Source organism: Strigops habroptila, chromosome 23, assembly GCF_004027225.2.
Source record: "Strigops habroptila isolate Jane chromosome 23, bStrHab1.2.pri, whole genome shotgun sequence".
NCBI lineage: Eukaryota > Metazoa > Chordata > Aves > Psittaciformes > Psittacidae > Strigops > Strigops habroptila.
In genome coordinates, this window is record NC_044299.2 from 1819332 (window position 1) to 1847072 (window position 27741).

The 27741-nt window shown below is 61.1% G+C and overlaps 3 protein-coding genes across 5 annotated transcripts; 2 read left to right on the forward strand and 1 right to left on the reverse strand.

Moving 5' to 3' along the window:
* The first annotated feature begins 443 nt into the window (after positions 1–443).
* On the forward strand, positions 444–2134 carry EEF1AKMT3 (EEF1A lysine methyltransferase 3). Its single transcript, XM_030510653.1, has 3 exons — positions 444–968; positions 1283–1394; positions 1653–2134. Exons 1-3 carry the CDS (start codon positions 660–662, stop codon positions 2102–2104), a joined length of 873 nt encoding a protein of 290 aa, XP_030366513.1. The 5' UTR covers positions 444–659; the 3' UTR covers positions 2105–2134.
* A 662-nt stretch (positions 2135–2796) lies between these two features.
* TSFM (Ts translation elongation factor, mitochondrial) lies at positions 2797–5753 on the forward strand. Of its 2 annotated transcripts, none has more exons than XM_030510651.1 (6): positions 2797–2870; positions 2947–3090; positions 3634–3762; positions 3842–3964; positions 4342–4426; positions 5174–5753. In XM_030510651.1, the coding sequence occupies exons 1-6, from the start codon at positions 2829–2831 to the stop codon at positions 5626–5628; spliced, it is 978 nt and encodes a 325-aa protein (XP_030366511.1). In that variant the 5' UTR covers positions 2797–2828; the 3' UTR covers positions 5629–5753. The 2 variants fall into 2 exon arrangements, with proteins under 2 accessions (XP_030366511.1, XP_030366512.1); XM_030510652.1 differs by having other exon boundaries at positions 2812–2857; positions 2946–3090.
* Positions 5754–7735: 1982 nt separating this feature from the next.
* On the reverse strand, positions 7736–27645 carry SLC11A2 (solute carrier family 11 member 2). 2 transcript variants are annotated; one of them, XM_030510625.1, is made up of 17 exons: positions 27563–27645; positions 23092–23178; positions 21420–21559; positions 20624–20749; positions 19704–19823; positions 17931–18037; positions 17246–17316; positions 17095–17162; positions 16709–16864; positions 15748–15906; positions 15446–15532; positions 14962–15081; positions 14590–14739; positions 13656–13729; positions 13380–13533; positions 12027–12080; positions 7736–8589 (listed from the first exon to the last, which is right to left on the reverse strand). In XM_030510625.1, exons 1-17 carry the CDS (start codon positions 27588–27590, stop codon positions 8512–8514), a joined length of 1779 nt encoding a protein of 592 aa, XP_030366485.1. In that variant the 5' UTR covers positions 27591–27645; the 3' UTR covers positions 7736–8511. The 2 variants fall into 2 exon arrangements, with proteins under 2 accessions (XP_030366485.1, XP_030366486.1); XM_030510626.1 differs by lacking the exon at positions 27563–27645 and adding an exon at positions 26483–26659.
* Between the last annotated feature and the right edge of the window lie 96 nt (positions 27646–27741).

Here is a 27741-nt window from a genome sequence, read left to right on the forward strand (position 1 = left end):
GATGAGGGATGTGGGGTGAGGGACACCATGACCAGGGCAGACATGACTGACTGGGGACAGAGAGGACGGAGGTGCTGGGACAAGGGACACCGTGGTCAGGGACACCACGACCAGGGACACCAGGGCTGGGCTCCAGGCCCTTCCCAGGGGCAGTGTCCCAGTGGTGACACTGGTGTTGATGGGACAGGGACAGGAGCACAGGGGGTGGCACCAGGGTGAAACCATAGGATGGGGAGTGGTGGCCTCCCACTGGGATGGGGACAGGGACAGGGACGAGGCTGGGAGCAGGTGACACCGAGGATGGGAGTGAGGAGGGATGGGGACAGGAACGGGATGGGGCAGGAAAGGGGTTGGGAGTGATGGGTGGGACAAGGAGTGGCCTGGGGACACCGGGAACGGGGACACCGGGAATGGGGACACGGGGAATGGGGACACGGGGACAGGGCTGGGACCCATGTGGGGACGTTCGAGATGGAGCAGGGGAAAGCGGGGACCAGCCCCGGCGCACCGGGATGGACACGGGGATAGACACAGGGATGGACACCGGGACACCGCTGCGGTGGAGGCGGAGCGTCAGACCCCGCCCATCAAAGGGGCAGGACCAGCTCTGACCAATCACGGGAGGGGGCGTGGCTTAGGTCTCCGCCCCCTCCGCCAAAATGGCTGCTCCCGCGCGCCACGTGGGTGCCGGGGCCCGGTGGGAGGCGGCGGCGGGAGGGGAAGGAGGAACAGAAACGGAACGGGAATGGGAAGAGGAACGGGAATGGGAAGAGGAAACGGAAGGGGAAGAGGAAGCGGAAGAGGAAGCGGCCGGGACCGGCGCGTTGCGGGCCGTGTTCCCCCGCGACCCCGCGCTCTTCGCTGACACGTTCCCGGTGCTGCGGCGGTTCCGGCTCTGCGGGCGCGTCCTGCGCATCGCGCAGCACCACGGGCCGCGCCTCGGGCTGGCGGCCAACGTCTGGGAGGCGGTGGGTGGGGGGGCACCGGGAAACGGGGGGCACACGGGAGGGACTGGGAGAGGGCATTTGGGGGCGGGGCACGGGGAGATGGGGGGTTCCCTGGGAGGGGACCCTCGGGGGGGACCCTAGGGGGGACCTTGGGGATGGGGGGGGAGGATCCCTGAGGATCCGCAGGGAATGGGGGATCCACCCCCCGGCCGGGGGCTCTGGATGATGCCGGGGGGGGGGAAGGGTTTGGACTGTCCTCCCCCCCCCGCAATCCCCCTCATTCCCCCCACCACCCGCATTCCCATTCCCCCCAATCCCCCTCCGCCCCCTCCCAGGCGCTGGCCCTGGCCCGGTTCCTGGAGAAGCAGCGCTTCGAGTTCCAGGGCCAGTCCGTGATCGAGCTGGGCGCCGGCACCGGCATCCTCGGCATCCTGGCGGCAATGCTGGGTGCGCACCGGGAACGGGGGCACCCATGGGGCTGGAGGGGAGGGTCACACACACAACCCCACACCCCCACTCCCCATTCCCTGCCCGGTGGAACTGGAAGCAAGTGACTGGTGTTTATTGGATTCTTGTGGGGGGGTGGGAGTGCAGGGGGAATTGGGGGGGCTCAGATGGACTTTGGGGGTGCAGGGGGGGTTTGGGGGTGCACAGCGGTGGTTGTGGGGTGCCCCCCCCCCAAACCATCCCCCTCCCCCCGTTTAGGCGGTGATGTGACCATCACGGACCGGCCGGTGGCGCTGGACCAGATCCGGGAAAACGTCCGGTTGAACTTCCCGGCGGCGGCGGCTCGGCCGCGGGTGCGGGCGCTGGAGTGGGGCCAGGACGAGGCCTCCTTCCCTCGGGAATTCCAGGTTGTTCTGGGCTCGGACCTCGTGTACGACCCGGGGTCGTTCCCGGCGCTGCTGCGGGCACTGCGGCACCTCTGCGGGCCCCGGTCCCGGGCTCTGCTCAGCGCCCGCACCCGAGGCGGGGACAGCGGCTCCCGGTACTTCTTCCACCGGGTCCTGCCTCCGTTCTTCCGGGTCGAGCTGTTGTGGCAGGAGCAGGAGCACGACATCGAGATCTATGGGGTGACCTGCCGGGGGGGGGACGCGGCACCCCCTGTCTGGGGGTCGTGCGGGGAGGGGGGGGACGCTGCAATGGGGGTGTCCTGACAAGGATTAAATGGTCAACAGGGCCCTCGGCTCGGCGGCTGTAGTGCATTTGGGGGTGCAGGGAGGGGACTGGTTGGGAGCCGGGGGGGGTCTAGAAGGGTTGGGGGTGTCTGGTCAAGGCTGGGGGGGCTGTAGGACCCGGGGGGGGTTGGCCAGTTTCGGGGGGATGGTCTAGATGGGGCTGGGGGCTCTAGAAGAAGGTGGGGGGGCTGTATGAGGGCCGGGGGGGGCTGCAGAGGGGAGGTTTGGGGGCTGTGGGGGGTCTACCTAAACCAGGGGGCGCTCTAGAAGGGTTGCAAGGGGTGCCTGGTCAAGGCTGGGGGGGTCTCTATGAAGGTCTGTGGGGGGCTGGGGGGGTTGACCAGGTTCTGGAGGGTCCTGGTTGGGGGGGGGGGAGGGCCTGGCCAAGATGGGGGGTGTCTAAAAGGGTCTGGGGGGGAGAGTTGGGGGCTGGGGGGGTCAGGGCAAGGCGAGGGGGCTCCAGAAGCGGGGGGTCAGGGCTGGGGGGGGGGTGTCTCTGGGCGGCTGCAGCGCCCTGAAGCTGCTGGGTCAGGGTCGGGGCACTCCCGGCGGGCGATAGGACCCGGTGGAGCCGCTCCCAGCTCCGTGGCGCCGCGAGTGACGCCACGCCCGGGTCCCGCCCCCCGGCCGGGGGTTTTCACTCTGAGGTCCGTAGTAAGCGGCTTCGTGACGTCATCTGTGTGCGCCGCGGGCAGGGAGCGGGATGCAGCGGGCGGCGCGGGGCGCGCTGTGCGGGGCGGTGCGGGTGAGCCCCCCCCCCCACGGGGAGAGCCCCCTCCCGCGGGCCCGGCTCACTCCGCTCCTCCCGTTCCCCCCCCCAGGCTCTCCCGGCCCGGTTCTTCCGCGCCGCCGCCCCGGTGCTGGCGGCGGACAAGGAGTCGCTGGTGCAGCTGCGGCGCCGCACGGGGCTCCCGATCCTGCAGTGCCGCGATGCGCTGCTGCGCTGCGGGGGGGACCTGGCGCAGGTGGGACCCGAGCGGGGGGGGGACACACACGGGATGGGACCGGGATCAGGCCGGGGGGAGCAAGGAAGGGGGGCGCTGAAGGAGGAAGGGGGGGGACTGAAGGAGGAAGGGGGGACACCGGGGGTGGGGGGGTCGGGAGGGCGCTGGGAGGGTTGGGCAGGGGCTGGGAGGCTGATCTATGCGGGGCTATGGAAGGGATGACCCTCCCCCGGGTCTGTGTCCCCCCCACAGTGTGTGACACCCCCCATGTGATACCCCCCTGTGTCTGTGACACCTTCTCCCTGCTGTACCCCCACCCTGGTGTTTGACCCTCCCCATCCCAGCGCTCCCCCCCCCCATGTGACCTTCCGCCGGTGCATCCCCCCCTCATATGACCCCGCCGGTGTTTTCCCCCCCCATATGACCCCCCGGTGTATCCCCCCCCATGTGACCCCCCCAGTGTATTCCGCCCCATATGACCCTCCCGGTGCAACCCCCCCCCGGTGTATCCCCCCCCGGTGCATCCCCCCATGTGCCCCCTCCCCGCTGTGCCCCCCCCCGCAGGCGGAGGTCTGGCTGCTGGAGCAGGCGCGGCGCCAGGGCTGGAGCAGTGCACCGATGGCACGGGACCGACCGGCGCGGGAGGGGCTGGTGGGGCTCCTGCGGGAGGGGCCGGCGGCCGTGATGGTGGAGGTGGGTACGGGGGGTCCCGGTGTCCGGGGGGCGGGGGTGTCTCGGTCCCCTCCCGGTCTCAACCCCCCCCCCCCTTCAGCTCAGCTGCGAAACTGACTTCGTGGCGCGGACCAGCGAGTTCCAGCGCGTGGTGGTGCAGGCGGCGCTGGGCGCCATGGAGCTGTGCCGGAGAGCGCCCCCTGCCGCCCGGGCGTGCTCACAGGTGCGTGTGTGTAGGGGGGAGTCCCGACTCCCCCAAAGCACCCCCAACCCTCCCCCCCCCCCGCAGCCACAGCCCCCTTGGGGTTGCTCCCAAGGGTGGGGAGCACCCACACATCCCTCAGCCCCCCCCAGCATACCTCCAGCACCCACACAGCCCCTGTGGTCCCCCTAAACCACCACAACTTCCTGGGGGTGCTCTGGGGGGGGGTACCCCACAGTCCCCCTGATAACCCCAAACTCCCCCTCAGCCCCCCCACAGGTGCTCCCACAAACACTTTTTCTCCACCCCGTCCTCCCCCCAGCCCCCCAGAGGTGCTCCCAGATGTGGGGGGGCACCCCTTGGTCCCCCTTAACACACACGGCACTACCCCCCCCCAGCACTTCCTGCAGCCCGAGGAACTGGCCGAGCTCCGGACCGGGCCCGGGGGGGGGCCCCTGAATGAGGAGCTGGCGCTGGCCCAGGGTGAGTGGGGGACACCAGGGTGGGGGGGACAGAGGGTGGTGATTGTGACCCTGGGGAGGGACGATGGGGGATGTGGGGGAGGCTGGTGACCAGGGGGATGGGGGTACCCGGGGGGGTGATGGTAGGGACCTGGGTGGGAGCCTGGGTGGTCACTGGGGACACCGTGAGCGTAGAGGATGGAGGAGCACTTGCGGGAGGGGGACACCAGAAGTGGTGACAGGAGGGATATGGGGGGACCCTGGGGGGGTGGGCCGGGAGTGAAGGGGACTTGGAGGGAAGATGCAGGGTGGTGATGGGGAGTGGTTGTGGGGACAAGGGACACCCCGGGGGGGGGATGATGTGGGACACAGGGGTCCCTGGGTGGTGACAGGACACCCCCCCCCCCAGGTGGTGGCTGTGGCCTTGGGGAGGGGACAAGGACCTGGGGTCACCCCAGGACAGGGTGATGGGGGGGAGGCACCCTGGGTGGTGACAGGAGGGCCATGGGGGGACACCAGGGGGCAGGGAATAGAGGGGAGCTGGGGGAGGATGTAGGGTGACCCTGGGGGGGGGGCTGGGGACACCCAAGGTGGTGATGGCGGGGGGGGGGGGGTGTGTGGAGACATGGGACATCCTGAGCAGCGACAGGAGGGACCTGGGGGGTACCCTAGGTAGGGGGACACCCCATGGTGTGACCAGGGCTATGTTGGGGGGGGCGGGGGGGGTGTGTGTGTTTGTGACACACACCCCCCCTCCGTGTCCCCGCAGGCCGCCTGGGCGAGGCCGTGTCCCTGCGGCACGCCGCGTGGCTGCGGGTGCGCCCCGGGTCCGGTTTCGTGTCGGGGTACGCGCACGGGGGCCCCGCTGCGGATGCCGGTGCGGGGCCGGTGGCGCTGGGGACGTTGGGCGCGCTGGTCGCGTGCGGCGCGCGGGGCGTGGCGCGGGGCGGCGCGCGCGGGCCCGCGCTGGAGGCGCTCGGCCGGCAGGTGGCGCAGCACGTGGTGGGTTTCGCGCCGCGGCGCGTGGGGCGCGCGGGGAGGGCACGGGGCGGGAGGGGCGGGGGGGGGGAGGAGGAGGAGGAGGCGCTGCTCGCGCAGGAGTTCCTGCACGCGCCGGGGCGCTGCGTGGCGCGCGTGCTGCGCGCGCGGGGCCCGCTCCGCGTCACCGGCTTCGTGCGCTTCCGCTGCGGGGAGGAGCCCACCGCGGACGTGACCTCACGGTGACCCCCCCCTTCGCCCCCGGTACCGGCTGGGGTCACCCGCGGTCGTTGACCCCCCCGGTATCGGGGACATCATCCCGCCCCCCCCCCCCCCCTCTCCGCGGCGGAATAAACGGGAGTAGGAGCGAACCCGGATGTTTTATTGGGGGGTGGAAGGGTCACACACCCCCCCCCCCCCCATTACCCCTCCTCCCGGACTGACCTCCCGACCCCGGCACTGACACCCAGTGCGCCCATTCGGGACTGACCCCGACCGGGATTGACCTTCCCTCCCCTACCGGGACTACCCCCGGGACACCCCCCCCCCCCCCCCCGGCGCCGCCACTGGTTTATTAACGTTGAACCGGTAAAACGGGGGGGAACGGGGACGGATGTGCTCGGGGTGTGTGTGGGGGGGACACACACGACACAAGGGACACGGTGGCCACGGGACGATGCTCAGCCCCCACCCGCTCCCGGTATTCCCGCCCCGTGACGTCACCGGCCGCCTCCCAGGACAAGTAACCGGGAACAGGCCGGGCTGGAACAGCCTAATCCTGGATTACTTGAACCGGGCCGCGGCCGCCGCTCCCCCCTCCCCCGGTGACACCCCCCTCCCGCCGTGTCCTCACGTGACCCCCGGTACCTGCCGCCTCGCGCCGCCGCCGGAGCCACCGGTACCGCGGCGGTTTCCAGCCCCCCCCAACCCGAACGGCGCTTCCTGATTGGTTACTGCGGGGGCGGCCTGGAAACAGCCGCCGGACGCTGATTGGAGGAGGCGGAGGCGCCGCGCGGGGATTGGCCGAGCGGCGCGCGGGGGGAGGGGCCCGGCGGTGTTTACCGCGGAAAACATCCCGGGAAGGGGCGGGGCGAGCGGCGGGGCCGCGCCCACGTGCTCTCAATCCCCATTGGCTGGGGCCTGCGTGACGCAGGGGAAGGGCGGGATCTTGCGAGAGGGGGCGGGGCCAGCAATGGGGCGGGGCCAGGGGCGGATACAGGGATACATGGACACAGGGATACACGGACACACGGATACAGGGATACATGGACACGTGGATACATGGACACAGGGATACAGGGACACACGGATACAGGGATACACGCACACAGGGATACACGGATAAAGGGATACACAGACACAGGGATACATGGACACAGGGATGCAGGGACACATGGATACGGGGATACATGGACACACGGACACATGGACACAGGGATACATGGACACAGGGATACATGGATACAGGGATACATGGACACAGGGATACATGGACACATGGATACAGGGATACATGGACACAGGGATACATGGACACAGGGATACATGGATACAGGGATACATGGACACAGGGATACATGGACACATGGATACAGGGATACATGGACACAGGGATACATGGATACAGGATATATGGACACAGGGATACATGGACACAGGGATACATGGACACATGGATACAGGGATACATGGACACAGGGATACATGGATACAGGATATATGGATACAGGGACACAGGGATACATGGACACAGGCATACATGGACACATGCATACAGGGATACATGGCTACATGCATACATGAACACAGATACATGGACACATGGATACATGGATACACAGGTACATGGCTACATGCATACATGAACACAGATACATAGACACATGGATACATGCATACACAGGTACATGGATACATGCACACACGGATACATGGACACAGGGACACACGGACACGGATACATGGATACACAGATACATGGATACATGGACACAGGGACACATGACCCAGCTCCCACCAAAACTCAATCCCACGGCTGAGTTTGAGATGACATGAGGCTGACACGAGAATGTCGCAGCTGATCGGAGCCCGGACCCCGGCACTTCCGAGCCCCCGTGGGTTGCTCAGCTCCACGGATCCCGGATTCACTCACCTGAAATCCCGCAGCTCCGCTCCCGAGCAGGGAAAAAATGGGAAAAGGATAAATCCCTCTGGGAAAAGGGACTGGGAATGATGGGTTTATTTTTAAAATGGGCTGAAAGCTGAAGAGAAAAGGTTAAACGGGATCTTCCCCTGGGAATGCTGCAGTCGGTGCGTTGGATGAAGTCGGTGCCAAGTAAAGAGAACCAGGAAGTTTTCATTTGGATAAAAAGTTGAATTAAACCAGATTTAATTAAGGAGAAGCAGGATACGGCCTCGATCAAGTCAAATCAATCAAACTGGAATCAAGGGGGTTGGGAATTGGCTCCGGAGGGTCCCTGAAATGCTGGAAAAGCGGCTCCAGGCGGGTTGCAGACCCCGACTGCAGAATGCTGGAGCCCACCAGGACAACAGGGTTTAACTGAATCCCCCCAAACAGCAGCTTCCACGCTGCCTGTGCCGGGCGGATCCGGCTCCGAGTCAGCTCCGGGCTGGGAACAACCCATGGGAAGGAGGAGCTGTTGGGAAGAAGCATCTCCATGAGGAAGAGGCTGATGGAGGGGCCCGGACCTGGTGTCGCCGCGGCTCCTCCTAAGCTGGTCTCTCAAACCCTCACTAATGGAACTCTGCCCCTGATGCGCTTCCCAAACCTGGAATTTTCCTCAAATTAGGAACAAAGATACGGATTAGCATCCACCGGCAGAGAGAAGTGACTCAGAATCGGAATAATGGCGATGAATCCCTTCCCAGAGCAACTATCGGGAACTAAATGGGAACAACTTGAGGAACCTGAAAGCAAACCCCAAGGTTGGGGTTGGAACCAGGTTGGAGGCTCCGGCTCCACAGCAATTCCCAGCGCTCCCGGGACCATCCGGTCCCATTGTCCAAACCCCGGCTGCGCTCAGGGTCCCATCGTGTGCCCGGCTCAGCGCCGAGCCCGAGCCAGGGCGGGTTTCCACTAAAACCGGTTCTATCCTCAGGGATCAGGAATCATCTGGCGACGAGTGTGTCCGTGTCCACGCTGTTGAGCAGGAAAAGCTCAGGGCAGGCGGCGAGTCCCAAGTGGTGCTGGAAGAGGTGAAGGGTGAGAGTTAGAGCTGAGCTGAGCCTGGCGTGACAGATTCCTTTGGGAATCAACCCAAAGCAGCGTTAAAGCAGCCAATCCACAGGGAACGTTGCAATGGAAGCGAAGGGGAAGCAGCACCGCAGTGATCGTCACCTGCAGCATCACCCCGCGCCCTCCCCTCCTTCATTAGCAGTAATTAAGAAGAGACCTGGATGGGATCTGCCCATGGAATGGCATCTGCTTCCATAGAGCTCCAGGAGACCCCCAGTGCCTAAAGGGGCTCCAGGAAACCTGGAGAGGGGCTTTGGACAAGGGATGGAGGGACAGGCCAAGGGGAATGGCTTTAACCTGCCAGAGGGGAGACTGAGATGAGCTCTGAGGCAGAAGCTCTTCCCTGTGAGGGTGCTGAGGCGCTGGCACAGGGTGCCCAGAGAAGCTGTGGCTGCCCCATCCCTGGCAGTGTTCAAGGCCAGGTTGGACACAGGGGCTTGGAGCAACCTGCTCTAGTGGAAGGTGTCCCTGCCCGGGGCAGGAGGAGCTTTAAGGTCCCTTCAACCCAAATCATTCCATGGTTCCATGAATGCCATCGGGGCTGGCACCGCACAGCTCATGGTGGCTCCATCCTTCACCCTCTTGCTGGAGGCCACGATCACAATGGACCTGGGGAGCCTGGGGTGAGCACAGCCAAGGCCAGAGGGTTGGATCCCGCAGGGATAGGGATGTGCTGGCTCAGAACCGCATGATCCCAATGGATCTGCTCCGGCCAGCGTGGTCTGTGGGCTCTGGAGCCGCCCGGGGTCTCCTCTAGAGCCGGGAATCGCCACCGGTTCCAAGCAACCCCCCGAAAAACGACCCAAGGAGCCGAGCGGAAAAAGATCCTTCTTTTAATGGCACCATCGGGTTCCACAAACTGGTTCCACGGAGACACGGGGGGAACAAAACTAAACTGAGCTTTAGGAGGAGCAGGAGGTGGGAATGAGGAGGCTCCGCAGCGGAGCTGCCACCTACAAGTTAGTACTGGCCCCTTGTTAATCCAAGATCCCAAATAGAGGAAAAGCAGAAGGATGGAATGCCACTGGCTTGGCAAAGGGTAGGAATAGCCCAAGTGTCCCTGCCCGTGATCAAACCCCAGTTTTGCTGCTAAACTTTGCTTTGGTGACCTCCGTGTCTGGGAAATGTGCTGCTGGATCCTGAAATTCCCCAACACCTCGGGCAGCGACAGCTGGAACATTCCCGAGAGCTCAGCATGGAACACCCTGACCCTGACCCTGGCTGTTCCCTCTCCGAGGCTTCGAACACCTCAGGGATTTGAATCCAGGGAGCAATTCCCTGCCTGGGACTAGAGAAATGCTGAGGAAGGGGATGGATTTCTTCATTAAATCCATGAGAGAGGGAAGCTTGGTTAAAGGCTGGAGCCCAACATGCGCTGGGCAGCTCCGGGAAACTCCATAAGGAACCTCATGGAGCTCAGCAAGGCCAAGTGCAAGGTCCTGCCCCTGGGTCGGGGCAATCCCCAGATAGACACAGGCTGGGGGAGACGGGATGGAGCAGCCTGAGGAGAAGGATTTGGGGTGTTGGTTGATGAGAAGCTCCCCATGACCCGGCTTCAGTGTGTGCTTGAGCCCAGAACCCCCCCGTGTGCTGGGCTGCACCCCCAGAGCGTGAGCAGCAGCTCAGGGAGGGGATCCTGCCCCTCTGCTGCGTGAAGGGGGGACCTTAGAGCAGCTCCAGTGCCTAAAGGGGCTCCAGGAAACCTGGAGAGGGGCTTTGGACAAGGGATGCAGGGACAGGCCAAGGGGAATGGCTTTAACCTGCCAGAGGGGAGATTGAGATGAGCTCTGAGGCAGAAGCTCTTCCCTGTGAGGGTGCTGAGGTGCTGGCACAGACTTTTCCCAGAGAAGCTGTGGCTGCCCCATCCCTGGCAGTGTTCAAGGCCAGGTTGGACACAGGGGCTTGGAGCAACCTGCTCTAGTGGAAGGTGTCCCTGCCCGGGGCAGGGCTTGGAGCTGGATGAGCCTTAAGGTCCCTTCATCCCAAACCATTCCATGGGTCTGTGAATCCATGTATACCCTTGGGTTCTTTTCCCTGTCCTGGGGAGATCTACGAGCAGAGGCTGTTTGTGACACACCAACCCCCCCCTTCTTGGTCTTTTCAGGTCCACAAAAGCATGTTGGTACCTAAACCACCTTTGTGGAGCTGAGCCTGCTCCATGCCCAGCCACGGCTCTCAGATGATCAGAGAAGAGGAACGTCATTGACAGACCCGGGACACCCAATCCTCATGATCAAGACACCTAAAAGCACCCTGTCACGGGGGATGTAAGCCCCAAATCCATCTGCTGCTGGGAGAAACCACAGATGGACTTTTCCAGTTGTGGAAGCAAAGCAAACCCCGCTCTGTCCTAATTCACAACAGCAGGCTCTGGATGTCCTCCATGTGAAGGCTTCTCCATGGAAGGGACTGGAAGTCATTCCATGTGGAGGAGAAGGGCAGTGGGAAGGGTTTGTAGTGGCTTTAGAGCAGGGATTGGTAAATCAACCCCTGGAGCTGCATTACAGCAATGTCCCCCCCCGGAGCAGGCGACCGGCATCCGCTGCACCGGGACGTTCCGAGCCAGAAAGCAGGAATTTCTGAGGACTCTCAAGTGTTTCCATGAATCAGAGGCAGAGGGGAACAAATCACACTTCAACCATAAATAACCATGGACATCACAGCGCGTTTCCTTTGCTGAGCACCAGAGTCACGCGCCGGGCGAGCACCAGCAAGGAAGAATAGTGTTAATGCTGAGGATTCCCAATGTCATCCCACCCCTGTGGAAGCTGCTTCAGCCCCGCTCTGAACCGGGAGGGAAAACCCACCCAGATCCAGTGGGATCCGAGCTGCAGCCCCAACCTGAGCACGGAGGAGGAGGACTCGGGGTGTAGTGTCACTGTGTCACACTGCCTGGTGGCAGCAGCAGCAGCAGCATCCTTCCACCACCACCACCCAAAAGGTGCCTTTTGAACGTCCTAGCTTAGTTTTGGAGATGCTCCAGCGCAGCGGCAGGGATCGCCTGGAGCTTCAGTGTTCCTGCTGCGTGGATGAACACGCCGAGGGAGGAGGGAGCTGGGCAGAGGAGGCTGCAGCCCAGGGGTAGTGTCTGGCCCCACAACCACGTGGGGCTGCTCCTCAGCAGCGTGAGCAGAGGTGCTCAGCAAAGCAAACATCCAAGTTTTGAGTGTTCCAGCAGCAACACGCGTCCCGCTCTGAGCATCTGAGTGGGAATTCCCTCAAACCACCCCCATTCCCTGTGCAAACTGCACATACATTTGTCTACGTTCACACAGTAAACCATAGGAACACACTGGCTCTGATGGCTACTCGCTGTGCAGGGGCACTGAGGCTACTTAGGGGAGTGGGAAGGCGACTCTTCGCTCAGCAGTGTCCGGGTGACGCTTACCGTTGTCCCGCAGGCCAGGAAGGAGGCGCCCAGCGCGATCAGGCACAGCCAGCTCTGCAAGGCAACGGTGCTGGGGTCAGCAGGCTGCAGGGGCTCACTGCCACCAGGCTTCACAGGCACTCAATGGTCACCTGCAGGACCACCAGTGGCACCTGATGGGTGAGTGCTGGGGGCACATGGAGCTCAGCGGGGTGCTCGATGCCTTGGAGGGAAGGGATCATCTCATGGGAACCTCATGGAGCTCAACCAGGGCAAGTGCCCCTGGGTCAGGGCAATACCAGCACAGATACAGGCTGAGGGAGACAGGATGGAGCAGCCTGAGAAGGATTTGGGGTGTTGGGTGAGGAGAAGCTCCCCATGACCTGGCTTCAGTGTGTGCTTGAGCCCAGAACCCCCCCGTGTGCTGGGCTGCACCCCCAGAGCATGAGCAGCAGCTCAGGGAGGGGATCCTGCCCCTCTGCTGCGTGAAGGGGAGACCCCCCCTGCAGTCCTGATCCAGCTCTGGGGCAACAGCACCAGAGGGACGTGGAGCTGCTGGAGCGAGGCCAGAGGCGGCCCCGGAGCTGCTGCGAGGGCTGGAGCAGCTCTGCTCTGGAGCCAGGCTGAGAGAGCTGGGCTGGGGCAGCCTGGAGAAGAGAAGGCTCCTGAAGGGGACACCTTAGAGCAGCTCCAGTGCCTAAAGGGGCTCCAGGAAACCTGGAGAGGGGCTTTGGACAAGGGGTGGAGGGACAGGCCAAGGGGAATGGCTTTAACCTGCCAGAGGGGAGATTGAGATGAGCTCTGAGGCAGAAGCTCTTCCCTGTGAGGGTGCTGAGGTGCTGGCACAGGGTGCCCAGAGAAGCTGTGGCTGCCCCATCCCTGGCAGTGTTCAAGGCCAGGTTGGACACAGGGGCTTGGAGCAACCTGCTCTAGTGGAAGGTGTCCCTGCCCGGGGCAGGGGTTGGGGCTGGATGGGCTTTAAGGTCCATTCCAACCCAAACCACTCTGGGATTCTCTGATCATTAGATGATTTTACACCTCCGGCAACACACAGGCACTACAGAGAACCCCTGTGATATTCCAGAGCCTGTGCCAACCTTTCACCTGCGGCAACATTAAACTGAGGCCTTTTTGGGAACAGAGAGCAGAGGAATTGCTGAGGAGGTGGTTGGAAAAGGCTGCGTGTGTCAGCAGGAGCAGCACAAAACACATTCCCGAGCAAATCTGGCCGCAAAAGCCTCAACTTCCACATTGGTTTTGACCCTGAGGCTGACTTGAACGACTGTAAAACAGGACACTGTGAATAGAACGGTGGGAAAAGCAACCCATGGGCAGGCCCCAGCTCCAGGGAGCCTCAGCTGGAGCCCCACTCACCAGATAGGCCACAAAGGACAGGTAGATCACGCTGAGCACGGCAGCCCCGATGTACAGAGCCATGTGGTTGAGGGACATGACATAGTCCACCACGAAGTACATGTTGATGCTGCAGATGAGGAGGATGAGGAGACCCCCCGCGATCCTCCAGAACCTGTGAGCAACACCAGGGCACAACGGGGTGAGCTGGGGGGGCTCTGGAGATGCTGCAGGGCATGAGGTGAAGAGAGGAACCAAACGTGTCCCCGAGGGAGCACCGAGTCCCTCAGTACTTACAGCCCGTTGGCAAAGTCATTCATGACACTGGGCAGGCTGGTGAAGGTCAGGACTGGGATCAGAGCGAAGGGAAGCTGGAAGAGGTAAGAAAACAGAGAAGAATAAAGAGTGGAAATAGTTCTGATTGTGTCAGCACAGACACACAGCCCAGATGTGACAGCATTTCCCCCGCTATTGTGAAGGGACCAAAGGGACTTCCCCTGGCTGGAAGGAGGAAGCAATTTCTGATCCTGGCTGAGTCTCTCCACCCCCCCCCAGGAGATCAATATCTGAGAGCAGCTCATCCTGCTCAGCTGCTCCTGCAAACCCCAGAGCTGCAGCACTCACTGCAGGAGTCATGGAAGGGTTTGGGTTGGAAGGGACCTTAAAGCTCCTCCAGCTCCAACCCCTGCCCCGGGCAGGGACACCTTCCACTAGAGCAGGTTGCTCCAAGCCCCTGTGTCCAACCTGGCCTTGAACACTGCCAGGGATGGGGCAGCCACAGCTTCTCTGGGAAAAGTCTGTGCCAGCGCCTCAGCACCCTCACAGGGAAGAGCTTCTGCCTCAGAGCTCATCTCAGTCTCCCCTCTGGCAGGTTAAAGCCATTCCCCTTGGCCTGTCCCTCCATCCCTTGTCCAAAGCCCCTCTCCAGGTTTCCTGGAGCCCCTTTAGGCACTGGAGCTGCTCTAAGGTCTCCCCTTCAGGAGCCTTCTCTTCTCCAGGCTGCCCCAGCCCAGCTCTCTCAGCCTGGCTCCAGAGCAGAGCTGCTCCAGCCCTCGCAGCAGCTCCGGGGCCTCCTCTGGCCCCGCTCCAGCAGCTCCACGTCCCTCTGGTGCTGTTGCCCCAGAGCTGGATCAGGGCTGCAGGGGGGGTCTCCCCTTCATGCAGCAGAGGGGCAGGATCCCCTCCCTGACCCACCGGGATGGGTTTCCCCAGCCTGGGCGCTGCTGCTCACCTGGAGGCTCATGAGGACGTTGAGGAAGTCGTTCATGCCCGTCAAGTGTTCCACGTCCTGGAAGATGGCGACGAAGAGCGTGGGGGTGATGGCGATGGAGCGCGTGAGCAGCACCCGCGCAAAGCGGGACCAGCGCAGGTTCAGGAAGCCCTGCAGAGGAGACCAGAGCGGGGGGGTTCAGAGAGCGGAAAGGAGGCATCAGGAGCAGCAGGAGGAGGGGGCATGGGGCAGGTTTAAGAGGTGTTTTGAGTGAAAGGGTGTTTTATGGAGCTTCCAGCATGAGCTGCGGCATGTCCAAGGAAGGGGAATCATCCAGCTGAGCTGGAAGGGCTGGGAAGGGAGCCGGGGTGCAGGCACTGCCGGTGCTGGTACCTCCATGGCAAACTGCCCCGAGTACGTCCCCGTCATGGTGGAGCTCTGCCCGGCGGCGAGGATCCCGATGGCCCAGATGTAGAGAGCAGCAGGACCGAAGTAACAGCCCAGAACCACACCCTGGAGGAGAGGGGAGGAAAGGGAGAGGAAACATCAGGTCAGGTCAGTCCCAGCCCAGGGTGGAAACCACAGGGAGCAGGAGAACTCCCTGGTGACCACATTAATCCCGGCGGGGTCAAGTTGAAAGAAGAAGAATAATCCATTTGTAGGAGAAGGAAAAGTGTTCCCTGCCTTGGGAAGCAGGTAAGGAACACCTCAGGGGCTGCAGTTTGAACAGAGCAGGTTCGGGATGGATGGAAGGAAACACTTTGAACTGGGTAAGCTTTAAGGTCCCTTCCAACCCAAACCACTCTGGGGTTCCAAAAGGAGCAGATGCTACCAGACACGGAGAGGCGACAAGGCTCCTGCTCTGTGGGTCACTCACCCCTTTGTAGATGTCCACCTCCAGCGTCTGGTTGTTGTTGGGGAAGAGCGAGGAGTGGGGGCTGCTGGCGTTGATGCAGACGGTGTTCTGCAGCGACACGAAGGGGCAGGGTTGGGTATGCTCAGAAGCAAACATGAGGACATGGAAATAACCAACACCCCTGTTCCTTCCCCTCTTTACACACAGAATCTATGAGCTCTGCTTTCCCAGGGCACTGGTGGGGCTGGGAGCTCACACCACCCCTGCTTCTGCTCCAACAGCCCCAGGGTTTGGGCCCCAGCAAAGTCCCAGCCCCAACTCACCACGTCCGCGTTGTTCTTCTCAAAGAAAGCCTCGGCAAAGACGGTCACCACGAAGATGTTAATGATGAAGGAGACAAAGAGAGCGATGCAGGACTCGATGAAGAAATACTTGTTGGCTTCTCGGACCTCCCTCTTGTTTGCACGGTTCACTTGCCGGGACTGCAGAGGAGATGGTGACAACAGGAGGCTTGAGAATCATAGAATCATGGAATGGTTTGGAGACATCATCCAGCCCCAACCCCTGCCCCGGGCAGGGACACCTTCCACTAGAGCAGGTTGCTCCAAGCCCCTGTGTCCAACCTGGCCTTGAACACTGCCAGGGATGGGGCAGCCACAGCTTCTCTGGGCACCCTGTGCCAGCGCCTCAGCACCCTCACAGGGAAGAGCTTCTGCCTCAGAGCTCATCTCAATCTCCCCTCTGGCAGCTTAAAGCCATTCCCCTTGGCCTGTCCCTCCATCCCTTGTCCAAAGCCCCTCTCCAGGTTTCCTGGAGCCCCTTTAGGCACTGGAGCTGCTCTAAGGTCTCCCCTTCAGGAGCCTTCTCTTCTCCAGGCTGCCCCAGCCCAGCTCTCTCAGCCTGGCTCCAGAGCAGAGCTGCTCCAGCCCTCGCAGCAGCTCCGGGGCCTCCTCTGGCCTCGCTCCAGCAGATGTATTATTTATACCAGATATATTATTTATAACACAGCTATGTTATCTATATCTGTCCTTATTTTACACTAAACCGACCGGGACACAGGTCACTGGGTGGGAAGGGAACACGCTGGAGGGACGAAATAGCAACCCCCAACCTTTGGGGGGAGGACCTGGGGACACGTGTCCCGAAGCTCTCACAGCTTTCCCTGTGCCAGGGGCTCAAGCAGCCTCTGTCAGGGGTTCACCACGTCCCCCCAGACACCAGGCTTCAGCCTCCCTGGAGCCATCCCCAGAGACACTTTCCGCCCTGCCCAGCTCAGCAGCTCACCTTGACCAAGGCCGAGTGCAGGTACATGTTGTGGGGCATGATGACAGCTCCCACGATCCCCACGGCCTGCTCCAGCTGCGGCGTTCCACAGTCCTGGCAGTACGGGACAAAGAGCCCCTTGAGCAGCTTCTCCTGGTTGGGTCTGACTGTGATGTACTGGGCACGAGACAAGAGAGAGGCGGTGGGTGAGCGCGGTGCCTTGGGTGCTCCTCTCACCGTGCTCCCCAGCCAAACCGGGGTACAACTGGAACCACAACGTGGCAGCTCTGCTCATGAAAGGTCCTGAATTTTAAGGGTCTGCCCCCTGTTTTGGGGTGTTTTGGGCACAGGAGTGATGGAGGAACCACTACAAAGCACACTGGTGGGAACACAGGGGTGGAAGGTACCTCGTATCCAAACGTGAGAGCCATGATGGTGATGAGAAAGCCAAAGAACGCTTCCAGTTTCCGCAGGCCTGTGGGAAGACACAAGGTCCATCAGCAAACTGAGAGCAGCTGCATCTCGGGTTCAGTTTTCTGAGTTGGAGAAAGAAATCACCGTATTTGTCCAGGAAGAGAAAGACGAAGGTGTCAGCGATGGTGATGAGCACTCCACCCCACAGCGGGATCCTGCGGGACACAGAGCAACCAGCTTAGGAGCCACTGCCACCTTGTCCACCAGTGCTGCAGGGGCCAAAACCTCTCTTTACCCAGGGCACTTGGAGGGGGGCACTCAGGGCCCCTGGTCCAAGGTCTCTTTGCAGGCTGACACCACGTTGGGCCGCACAGGGCAAGGGGCTGCAGGTCTGTTCCTGCACAAAGAGCTCAGGTGAGAGCTCTCTGCCCAAAGCTCCAGAGCAAAGCCCAGATCAGGAGCAAACAAGGCTTTTAAGAGCTACTTTGGTCCAAAACGGTAGCTCCCTGTTGTGTCTGTGCTTCCAGCCTTCCTGGCCAAAGAGGAGGAGGACATCTGGTGGTCCTTCCTTAGGGCAACTGGCCGGGAAAGCTACAGCCCAGCTTTGGTGGGTGTGTTCCAGGCTGTTCTCTGCACAGCCAGAAGAAGAAGAAGAATCAGGCACCAAAGGCCAAGGCATCTGAGAGCTTTAACCACAGAGATGAATCACCTGCTGTAACTTGAAGGTTTATGGGAAGTAAATGAGTGGGTTTTGGCACACCCAGTGTCACTTTCCCAATCCCAGAGGGGAGCACTCATCCCCTGCTGCCCTCTCACACACGCAACTCACTTGCCCATAGACAGGAGGTTGATGGCAATCGCCGAGCCGATGACCTCCTGCATGTCAGAGCCGATGATGGCGAGTTCAACCATCAGCCAGAGGACAATCCGAGGAACCTGGAGGTGAAGAACCATCCGAGAGCATTAAAAAGAGGCAAAATGTCTCCTTCCTGGAGGAGCTTGGGGTTGTGGTGCTCGTGCAGCCAGGAGCTGTCTCCTCGCCCTGGCCATGGCCTGGCAAACCTGCTGATGGACACTTGCTGGCTGGGAGCAGAATTCCAGGTGACCTGTGGCAATCACTGGAGGAGGCTCCCAGGACATTTATATAAGCTCAATGACTCGCCTCGATGTGCTCGTTGCGAGAGTGAAACTGGATGTTTCTGTGCACTGAGTGTTGGAACATCATCCACGTGGCCGGGCCAGTGACAAAGCCTCAGGTGCTGGATGAGAAACCTCCAACTGCACAGAGCTGGGGACATGCCTGACTTCAGAGAATCGTGGAGTCATGGAATGGTTTAGGGTGGAAGGGACCTTAAAGCTCATCCAGTTCCAACCCCCTGCCACAGGCAGGGACACCTTCTATTAGAGCAGGTTGCTCCAAGCCTTCCCCACAGCCCATTCCGAAGGGACAAGCTCACTCCTCCACAGCTGAAGCAGGCACTGAGCCCTTTCTTATCCAAGCCATGGAGATTTCTTAAGCAGGGAAATGTAACAGCCAGGAGTTGTCTTGTTCTAAAGAGCCATTTCCCTTCTTGATGATCCCTAGAGCTTATTTCACCCACAAGAACCTCTGCTTCAGGAGGCAGCAGCTCAGTCAGGAAAGCTGGAATCCTGGCTCTTATTCCTGAGTCTGTCTCAATTCACTGGCAAACGCCAGAACACTCCCCCCACAATTCAAGTCTTCCTCCAAATCTGCCTTTCTTCCAACCGTGAACCAAACCAGACGAGACCAATGTAGGCTTCTTGGACAGTAAAGCAAGATCATGGAAACAACCCGGTTGGAAAAGACCTTTAAGATCAAGTCCAACCGTTCCCAGCACTGCCAAGGCCAGCACTAACCCATGGCACTGAGGCCTCGGCTACACGGGGTGTGAACACTTGCAGGGACGGTGACTCCAGCCCTGCCCTGGGCAGCCTGTTCCAATGCCTGAGCACCCTCTGGGGAAGGAATTGTTCCTCAGCTCCATCTAAACCTGCCCTGGTGCAGCTTGAGGCCGTTTCCTCTTGTCCCATCCCTTGTTCCTTGGGAGCAGAGACCAGCCCCCTCCTGGCTCCATCCTCCTGTCAGGCAGTTGCAGAGAGCGATAAGGCCCCCCTGAGCCTTCTCTTCTCCAGACTAAACCCCCCCAGGTCCCTCAGCCGTTCCTCATCACACTTGTGCTCCAGGCCCTGCTCCAGCTCCATTCCCTTCTCTGGCCCCGCTCCAGCACCTCAATGTCTCTCTTGCAGTGAGGGGCCCAGAACTGACACAGGATTCGAGGTGCAGCCTCACCAGTGCCCAGCACAGGGGGACAATCCCTGCCCTGGCCCTGCTGCCACACTGGTGCTGAGCCAGGCCAGGATGCTGGGGGCTTCTTGGCTGCCTGGGCACAAGCTGCTCATGTTCAGCCAGCCCCATGTGATGATGAAAAAGTATTCAGGCTCTGGAACGGTTCCTCCTGAGGAGGATTTGGCCCCTCATGAGCAGCACGAACCCTTCGCGAGTCCCATCCAGCCCCAGGAGACGGAACGACACCCACCAGGCCCAGGGGACTCTCCCGGGTGGGAGCAGGAGGTCACCCACCTTCTGGTACTGCCGGTTGCAGACCTCGGCGAGGTGCAGCCCCGTCACCACCCCCAGGCGCGCCGCCAGGCGCTGCAGCAGCAGCCCGATCAGAGTCGCCAGCATCAGGACCCACAGGAGCTGAGGGAGACACGGAGGGAGGCGTGGGTGAGCGGGGGTGAGCGTGACAGATCCCTGGGCCCCAAACACACCTCTGGGAATCACAGACCTTCCAAAAGACACATTATTGATGCTCAAAGGCTGTTTGACATGGCCGGAGCTGGCACGGGGAGGATACAAATGCATCTAGAGCCAGGAGGCACTGCCAGAGAGGGCACAGCAGAGGATCATGGAATGGTTTGGGTTGGGAGGGACCTTAAAGCTCCTCCAGCTCCAAGCCCTGCCCCGGGCAGGGACACCTTCCACTAGAGCAGGTTGCTCCAAGCCCCTGTGTCCAACCTGGCCTTGAACACTGCCAGGGATGGGGCAGCCACAGCTTCTCTGGGAAAAGTCTGTGCCAGCGCCTCAGCACCCTCACAGGGAAGAGCTTCTGCCTCAGAGCTCATCTCAGTCTCCCCTCTGGCAGGTTAAAGCCATTCCCCTTGTCCTGTCCCTCCAGCCCTTGTCCAAAGCCCCTCTCCAGGTTTCCTGGAGCCCCTTTAGGCACTGGAGCTGCTCTAAGGTCTCCCCTTCAGGAGCCTTCTCTTCTCCAGGCTGCCCCAGCCCAGCTCTCTCAGCCTGGCTCCAGAGCAGAGCTGCTCCAGCCCTCGCAGCAGCTCCGGGGGCTCCTCTGGACTCACTCCTGCAGGTCAAGAGCTCCAGAGCCTCCCTCTCCCCTTCTCCAGGCTGTTTTCAGCTCAGCCCCACAGCACTCTCAGCTCTAAACCACGCAGGGTTACATGGTCACGTCCAGCGCTTCATCTGTGGGTTTCTGCACTGACCTTAAAGCCTGCGACAGCCCCAGACTGTAAATCCGACTCGATGTTCCCTGGATCCAGGTAGGCAATGCTCATCAGGAATCCTGGCCCCGTGAAAGCCCAGAGCTTGCGGAAACTGAAGCAGGATTGCTGTGGGGAGAGGATGGACACAGCACAAGTGAGCCCTGGACCCACCCCTGGGTGTGAAGAATGGCAAGAGACACCCCAAGGCTTGGTTTTCATTTCCTCAGTGCACTGGTAAGATCAAGCCTGTTCTTTAACCCCATCCTAAACCCTGCAGCAGTGTCTGCTCCTAATCTAAAGAGTTCAGGACCAAGTCTAAAAGAATTTAGGGCCTAATCTTAAGAGTTTAGGAGCAGGCTGTGGCACTGCCAAGGACACACTCAGGTAAATCCAGGTGGGAGATGATTCCCCCTGTGCCTGCAGCCTCCTCATTGCTTAATCAGGAGCCAAGAGGGCACCTGAGAGGGGACTGAGCTGTTACAAAGGCCACTCTGGCTCCCCTTCCCTGATAAGGGAACAAAGAACCAGGGCCCCCTCCCCTGTGGCTACAGAAGGACATTTGTCAGCTCTTTAGCAGATCTTGCTGCTCCAGGCTTCCCAGAGGACAAATCCCAAGGGATGAATCATTAACTGTGCAGCAAGGAGATCCCTCTCCCTCATCTCTCCCAGATCTCCATCCCACAGCCAAGCCTCCCTTTCCCAGTGTAGGCAAGAAGGGAACCAGCACGCAGGGGAATGGCTCACAGGGGTCGGGTTTTCCTGGCTGGATTTCCCTGTTGGAGCAGATGGAACTTGCCTTTTCATCCTCGGGGATGGGGATCTTGCTGTCGAAGTAGGTGGTAAAAGGCTCCTCCGAGGAGGTGTCCGGCGGCTGCAGCGGGTTCATGCTGCTGGAAATGGTGCTGACGACCTCCCCGGGCTCCCGGGAGGCATCTTCTGCAGGGGGAGAAGGGGAGAAGGAATGAGCCAGGATCCCTGGAAACACAGAACGACTGGGCAAGACCCTCAGGCAGAGTGAAAGGAGCCTGTGCTGCCCTCACCCCGCTACAGACAGCCTCAGCCCAAGCTCCCCTGCTCTGTGAGAAGATTCACCCTGGAAGGAGCCTGCTGCCTGTGGGATCCTGGATTTACACAGGGAACTCACAGTACAGCTCTGCTTTGGAAGCCAGCGGCAGCCAGGACACTGCCTGACAGTTTTCCTTCTCCTAAAGCACGAGGGGAGGGCAGGAGAGGCAGCCCTGAGGGGTTTCCTGGGTGGGTTCTAACCTCACCTCCAGAGGAAGGCGCCATGGGAAAGCCCGTTATTCCCACAGGTGATGTGTTGAGACTGGGAACACGGCCCCATTGCCCCCCTGCCCACCTCCAGCCCAAAGCCCCTTCTCCCGAGTGGAGGCAATACTCACTCCTGCTCTCCCTACGTGGCATCCTGCTCCCGAGCCGTGTCCCAGAGCCCAGCTCTGGGGGAGGAGGACGGAACCCAAGGGCAGCTCTTTTACCAAGTTGCCTATTGCAACACCGGAGTAAACTGAAGGGAAGGCTCCTCCTTTTCCCTGCCTCCCAAATCCCTCCCAGGGCTCGTGCCCTGCCAGCAGCCCCATTTACGTAAGAGCCGGAGAGGGATCTGGCTGCACAGGACAGGCTGGTTCAGCTCACCAAGCGAGGCGGAGTGAGCCCCAGGCACTGAATCTCCTGCTGGGGTCACCTCAGAAGCCTGAGGCTTTGTGTCCACTGGGATGATGGAGTGTGAGGGTGGCAACGGGCACACGGAGGACTTGGGGTGGGTTTTGCAGGACAAAGTAAGGAATTAAATGGAACCACATCCTGGGCTGCACACCCACAGCGTGAGCAGCAGCTCAGGGAGGGGATCCTGCCCCTCTGCTGCGTGAAGGGGAGACCCCCCCTGCAGTCCTGATCCAGCTCTGGGGCAACAGCACCAGAGGGATGTGGAGCTGCTGGAGCGAGGCCAGAGGAGGCCCCGGAGCTGCTGCGAGGGCTGGAGCAGCTCTGCTCTGGAGCCAGGCTGAGAGAGCTGGGCTGGGGCAGCCTGGAGAAGAGAAGGCTCCTGAAGGGGAGACCTTAGAGCAGCTCCAGTGCCTAAAGGGGCTCCAGGAAACCTGGAGAGGGGCTTTGGACAAGGGATGGAGGGACAGGCCAAGGGGAATGGCTTTAACCTGCCAGAGGGGAGACTGAGATGAGCTCTGAGGCAGAAGCTCTTCCCTGTGAGGGTGCTGAGGCGCTGGCACAGGGTGCCCAGAGAAGCTGTGGCTGCCCCATCCCTGGCAGTGTTCAAGGCCAGGTTGGACACAGGGGCTTGGAGCAACCTGCTCTAGTGGAAGGTGTCCCTGCCCGGGGCAGGGGTTGGAGCTGGAGCAGCTTTAAGGTCCTTCCCAACCCAACCCATTCCATGATTCCATGGCTCTCTGAAGGTGGGTGTCTGAGCAGACATGCTGTGCCATGGGCAGCCGTACCGTAGGATGCCTTCTGGTCCATGTCGGAGCTCCCCATGGTCGAACCCTTCCAGTTGTCTGGAGCCTGCTTTACATTGGCCACGTCGGCTGCAATGGAGAGGAGGAAACATCATCAAGAAGGAGATTAAAAAGCTCCAAGAGAGACACCAGCCCAGCAGCTCCTGGCATCGGAGTGACCTCCCAGCCCCTTTCCAGCTCTGAAGGACCCGGCAGGGTCGGGAGGGGGGAGTTTTGCCTGGGATCTGCTTTGGAAACTCAAAGAAGGGGTGACTGGACTGACCAGGCTGAGGACAGTCCCTCTTGTGAAACTCCAGCTAAGGAAACAAAGCCTGGAATGTCCTTCATGTGTCAATATCCCATTCCAGCCCTCCCCTTCCAGGCAGGGCCATTACAGTGACACCCCACCCTTCTCAGGGCAGCTCAAGTCTCTCGAAGGGCCCCGTGGAACTCTTTCATCACGGTGTAGTTTCCAATCCAAGCCCAGGCAGGAAGGCACCGGGATCTGGAGCAGGGCTTGGGATGAAGCTGGCACCCTCCAGGTCACCCCCCAAGCCCCTCAAGGACAAGTCAAAGTCCCAACACTCTCTGTTTTGGAAGGACTTAACCTCCCTCAAAGCCCGTTGTCTATTAACAGATTTCCTTCTAGGAAGGCCATATTGGTCCAGTGAAGACACAAAAGGCAAACATCAGCCAGGAATCCACTTGAAGTGATTTGAACCCATTTCAGCTCTCCTAAGATCCCATAACCAGCCCCGAAGGTGGTCAGTAACCAGGCCAAGCACCCTGGGACCATCCGGAGGGTCACTGCACGCAGGGCTGGGGCGATGCCGCTCCTTGTAGGCAGGGCTCAGTTGTTCATTATCTCTCCAAATAGACTCAGGATTAAATCAAGCCAAGTGTTGACTCCGGGATGAGGAAACCCTGCTCCAGGAGCATTCCACAGGGCACAACTCACCACTCATGTCCACCAAAGAAGAGGAGTTTGCTTATTCCACCCTTTTTCAAATGATCCCGAGTGTTTGCTCAGGAATTCCCCCGGGCCATGCGGAGCGATGTGACTAAACCACAAGATTCCCTATCCCAGTTTTCTGCTGCTCCTCAGAGCAGAAACCCCAAGATAAAGCCACACATGAGGACCCTGGACATACCCTGCCCCTTCCAGGCTGTAACTGCCACCCATTTGTGAAGAGAAACAGGGGGTAGATGAAGGCCAGGTTGGACAGGACCTGGAGCGACCCTCATGGCAGGAGGTGGGACTGGGTGAGCCTTAAGGTCCCTCCCAACCCAAACCACTCCGTGATTCCATGACTCTTTGGCTCTCCTGCCACCTTGGCTAGTGTTGGACAGGACAAGTGCCACCTCTCAACCCCCCCACAGCAACAGCACCTCTGCCTGAGCTCCAGCAGCTCCCGCTGGGACAAGGGCAGCCTCGAAGCTTCATCTGTCCCCCACACCCTGCTCTTTCTTCACAGGCTCCTTTCTAAAGGTCTTTCATTTCAGCCACAAACCATCTTTTCCCCCAGATCTCCATCCCCTCAGCAGGAACAGCTCTTACCCTGCGGTGTCCCACGAAAGCCTCACTTCATGAATGAAGGCAAAGGGGAAGATCACACGGAGAGCATCCGTTACTGAGCCAGATATCTCCTTGCAAAACTCATCCCAGCCTGGGTGGAGCGGAGCTGGTTCCCCTATCTCCACAGAGACAGTTCCCCCCTCGCTCTGTCACCAGCAGGGCTCTGGGGACACCCCGCTGCTGCTCTCCAGGAGGAAATTAGAGGATAAAGGATCAAAAAGGTTGGGATTTGTCGCTCCTCCTCCCCGTAACATGTGTGAAGATCTTCAAGCAATCCCTCAAGAGCAGGCCTGCTGCCTCCTGGAGGTAAAACATTCCCCCCACCACTGCTGCCTTTGACTTCATACCCCGTGTTCACACTAAGGCAACATTCCCTGGAGGAATATTCCTTGGAATAAGACAAAAAGCCACGAGCAGAGCATCATGAAGTTACTGTTATCAGAAGAGTGCTGTTGCCTGGACCTTCAATGCACCACAGGGAGAACAACAGCTCATTCTTCCACCTCCACCCTCCCTTCTCATGGTGGAACTATGAGCCCGGGTCCCGCAGCTCTTTCCTGCCTGACAGCCCCAAAGGCAGCAAAGCCAACAAGGGAAAGGCGAGGAGCCCACGGCTCCTGCTCATCCCCAGCGTGGAGACAACGTGGGGGTTCGTCTGGTCTCACGCCAGGAGCGGTTCCTGCCATTGAGGTCTCTGCATTTGATGTGAGGCTTTGAACTCGGTGGGTTCCTGTGGGGCACAGCGTGGTCCCTGGTGCTTTCAGGGCTGGTGCAGGCTGGAGAAGAGAAGGCTCCTGAAGGGGAGACCTTAGAGCAGCTCCAGTGCCTAAAGGGGCTCCAGGAAACCTGGAGAGGGGCTTTGGGCAAGGGATGGAGGGACAGGCCAAGGGGAATGGCTTTAACCTGCCAGAGGGGAGATTGAGATGAGCTCTGAGGCAGAAGCTCTTCCCTGTGAGGGTGCTGAGGCGCTGGCACAGGGTGCCCAGAGAAGCTGTGGCTGCCCCATCCCTGGCAGTGTTCAAGGCCAGGTTGGACACAGGGGCTTGGAGCAACCTGCTCTAGTGGAAGGTGTCCCTGCCCGGGGCAGGGGCTGGAGCTGGAGGAGCTTTAAGGTCCCTTCAACCCAAACCATTCCGTGGTTCTATCAATCTGACTGCAGAGCTGTCCTGGCAGCAGGCGGGAGCCTTGGGGCTTAAAAACACCCTGAAGAACACCATGGGATCACACTGGGTGCCCCAAGCCTTGTCCTACACCAACCACGGGGCCGTCACCTCCTGCCGACCGCAGCGTCCTGCTCTCCCAACACCCGCTGGTGCCCAAGAGCTCCTCTGCCCGTCACCGTGTCCCTGTCCCGGGGCAGCCCGGGGCGCGCAGCCACGCGTGGACTTTGCTCAGGGGCACACGAAGCTCTGCCGGGGTCACAGCGACAGCAGCACCGGTGCCCGCGCCACCGGCCTCGTCCCCCCGGGTCTCCCTCCGCACACCAGGCCCCGTTAAAGCTCATCCATGAGTGCCCATCCCTGGGGTGCACAACGATGGGCCCCCCGGGACCGTGTCACCCCAAACCCGGGGGGGGCACCCCACAGAGCACTAACAGCAGCCCCGTTCTTTGGGGTTTGGAGCAGACCCCAGCGCTGGGGACACCCCAAGGTCACCGGGGCCCAAGGAGCCGGGTCCATGGGGGGTCCCCCCGCACACACAAGGGACCCCCCCGGTGCCCCGGCAACCCTCAGGGATCCCTCCGGGGGGTCCCCGGGTCACCCGAGGGGTATCCCCCCCCCTCCCCAGCGCGCACCCGGGAGCCCCGGCCCCACTCACCGGCTCCGCCGGGCCCCGCCGCTGCCGCCGCCGCCTCATGCCGCGGCCCCGCGTTGCCGCCGCTCGGGCCGGCCTGGCGCGGCCCGCCCCGTGACGCGGCTCGGAGCGACCGGGAACCGCGACGTGGAGCGGGGAATGGGGCACGGGGCGAGCCCCGGTGCGGGGGAACGGGGCCGCGGCAGGGGGGGACACGGGCCCCGGTGCAGGCCCCGGGATGGGGGAACGGGACCCCGGTAGGGGGGGACAAGGGCCGCAGGGAAGGGGACAGGGCTCCGGTGCAGGCCCCGGGATGGGGGAACTGGGACCCAGGGAGCGGGACAAAGCCCCGGGATGGGGTAAAAGGGGCCCCGGTGCAGGGGAATGAGCCCCGGGGGGGGTCAAGCAGCCCTGGTATGGGGGGACACAGGCCCCGGGGAGGGGGACACGGCCCAGGACAAGCCGGGCTTATTCCTGCTTCCAGGTTGTCCTTATCCTGTCCCATTCCATGGCTCAGCTGGGAGCAGGAACCCCCCCGGAGCTGGGGCTGCCAAGGAATGACCCGTGTTGGTTATCCCCCAGCGCAGCAGCACCTCGGGAATGCTCTGGGGGGAAGAGTCTTGCTCTGGCTTCTGTTTGGTTTCTGTCTGCTTCTTCCAGAGGGAATGCTGCTCTTCCACAGAATTCCTCTTACTCTGCACATTCCCTTGAGAGCTTGGGATAATTCGCCCTTCACGGAGCAGAGCTGCGGCACGGGGAAGGCAGCAACTTGCTGCCCTCAAACAGAGGTTTCACAACTCAAATCAAACAGAAAAAGTGCCACAGGAGTGTTGCTGAAACAACCAAATCCTGGGAAAATGAGAAATCAGGGAGATGGGAGGCTGGAGCTCACCCACAGAGAGGGAATTCAAACCCCTGCACGGGCAGGCGAGCACAGCCTGTGCCCAAAGCACCTGCAGAGCCCTTCCAGGGGGTGCTTTGCCAACAGCTTTTAGGCTTGAAGCTGGAAAATCTATTCCCTGGTATCTCGCTATTCCCCAAAGGTGGGTGCTTTGGGGTGAGGGTGCTGCCTCCCCAGCAGCAGAGCTCCTGCTCCGTACTCACCCAGCTCCAGGTTGTACCTCTTGGGCATGGTGCTGTGGCCAGGGTGGTTTCGGGGAGCTGTGTCCCGCTCACTTAAATACGGGGTGTCCCCACCCTGGGGCAGCTCCACACTTGGGGCACGACTCAAAGTCTCCCAAAAACAACCGCATCTGCTTCAGCCTTATCGTTTATTAAGGAAC

Excerpts from the sequence above, each read along its gene's own strand:
- EEF1AKMT3 (XM_030510653.1), top strand. The coding sequence starts at position 660 with ATGGCTGCTCCCGCGCGCCACGTGGGTGCCGGGGCCCGGTGGGAGGCG. Across the intron at positions 969-1,282 it reads CGGCCAACGTCTGGGAGGCG|GCGCTGGCCCTGGCCCGGTT; the intron begins GTGGGTGGGGGG and ends GCCCCCTCCCAG. Across the intron at positions 1,395-1,652 it reads CATCCTGGCGGCAATGCTGG|GCGGTGATGTGACCATCACG; the intron begins GTGCGCACCGGG and ends CCCCCCGTTTAG.
- TSFM (XM_030510651.1), top strand. The coding sequence starts at position 2,829 with ATGCAGCGGGCGGCGCGGGGCGCGCTGTGCGGGGCGGTGCGG. Across the intron at positions 3,091-3,633 it reads GCGGGGGGGACCTGGCGCAG|GCGGAGGTCTGGCTGCTGGA; the intron begins GTGGGACCCGAG and ends CCCCCCCCGCAG. Across the intron at positions 3,965-4,341 it reads CCGCCCGGGCGTGCTCACAG|CACTTCCTGCAGCCCGAGGA; the intron begins GTGCGTGTGTGT and ends ACCCCCCCCCAG.
- SLC11A2 (XM_030510625.1), bottom strand. The coding sequence starts at position 27,590 with ATGCCCAAGAGGTACAACCTGGAGCTGG. Across the intron at positions 21,560-23,091 it reads GGACCAGAAGGCATCCTACG|AAGATGCCTCCCGGGAGCCC; the intron begins GTACGGCTGCCC and ends CTCCCCCTGCAG. Across the intron at positions 8,590-12,026 it reads TCCTGGCCTGCGGGACAACG|CACCACTTGGGACTCGCCGC; the intron begins GTAAGCGTCACC and ends CACCTCTTCCAG.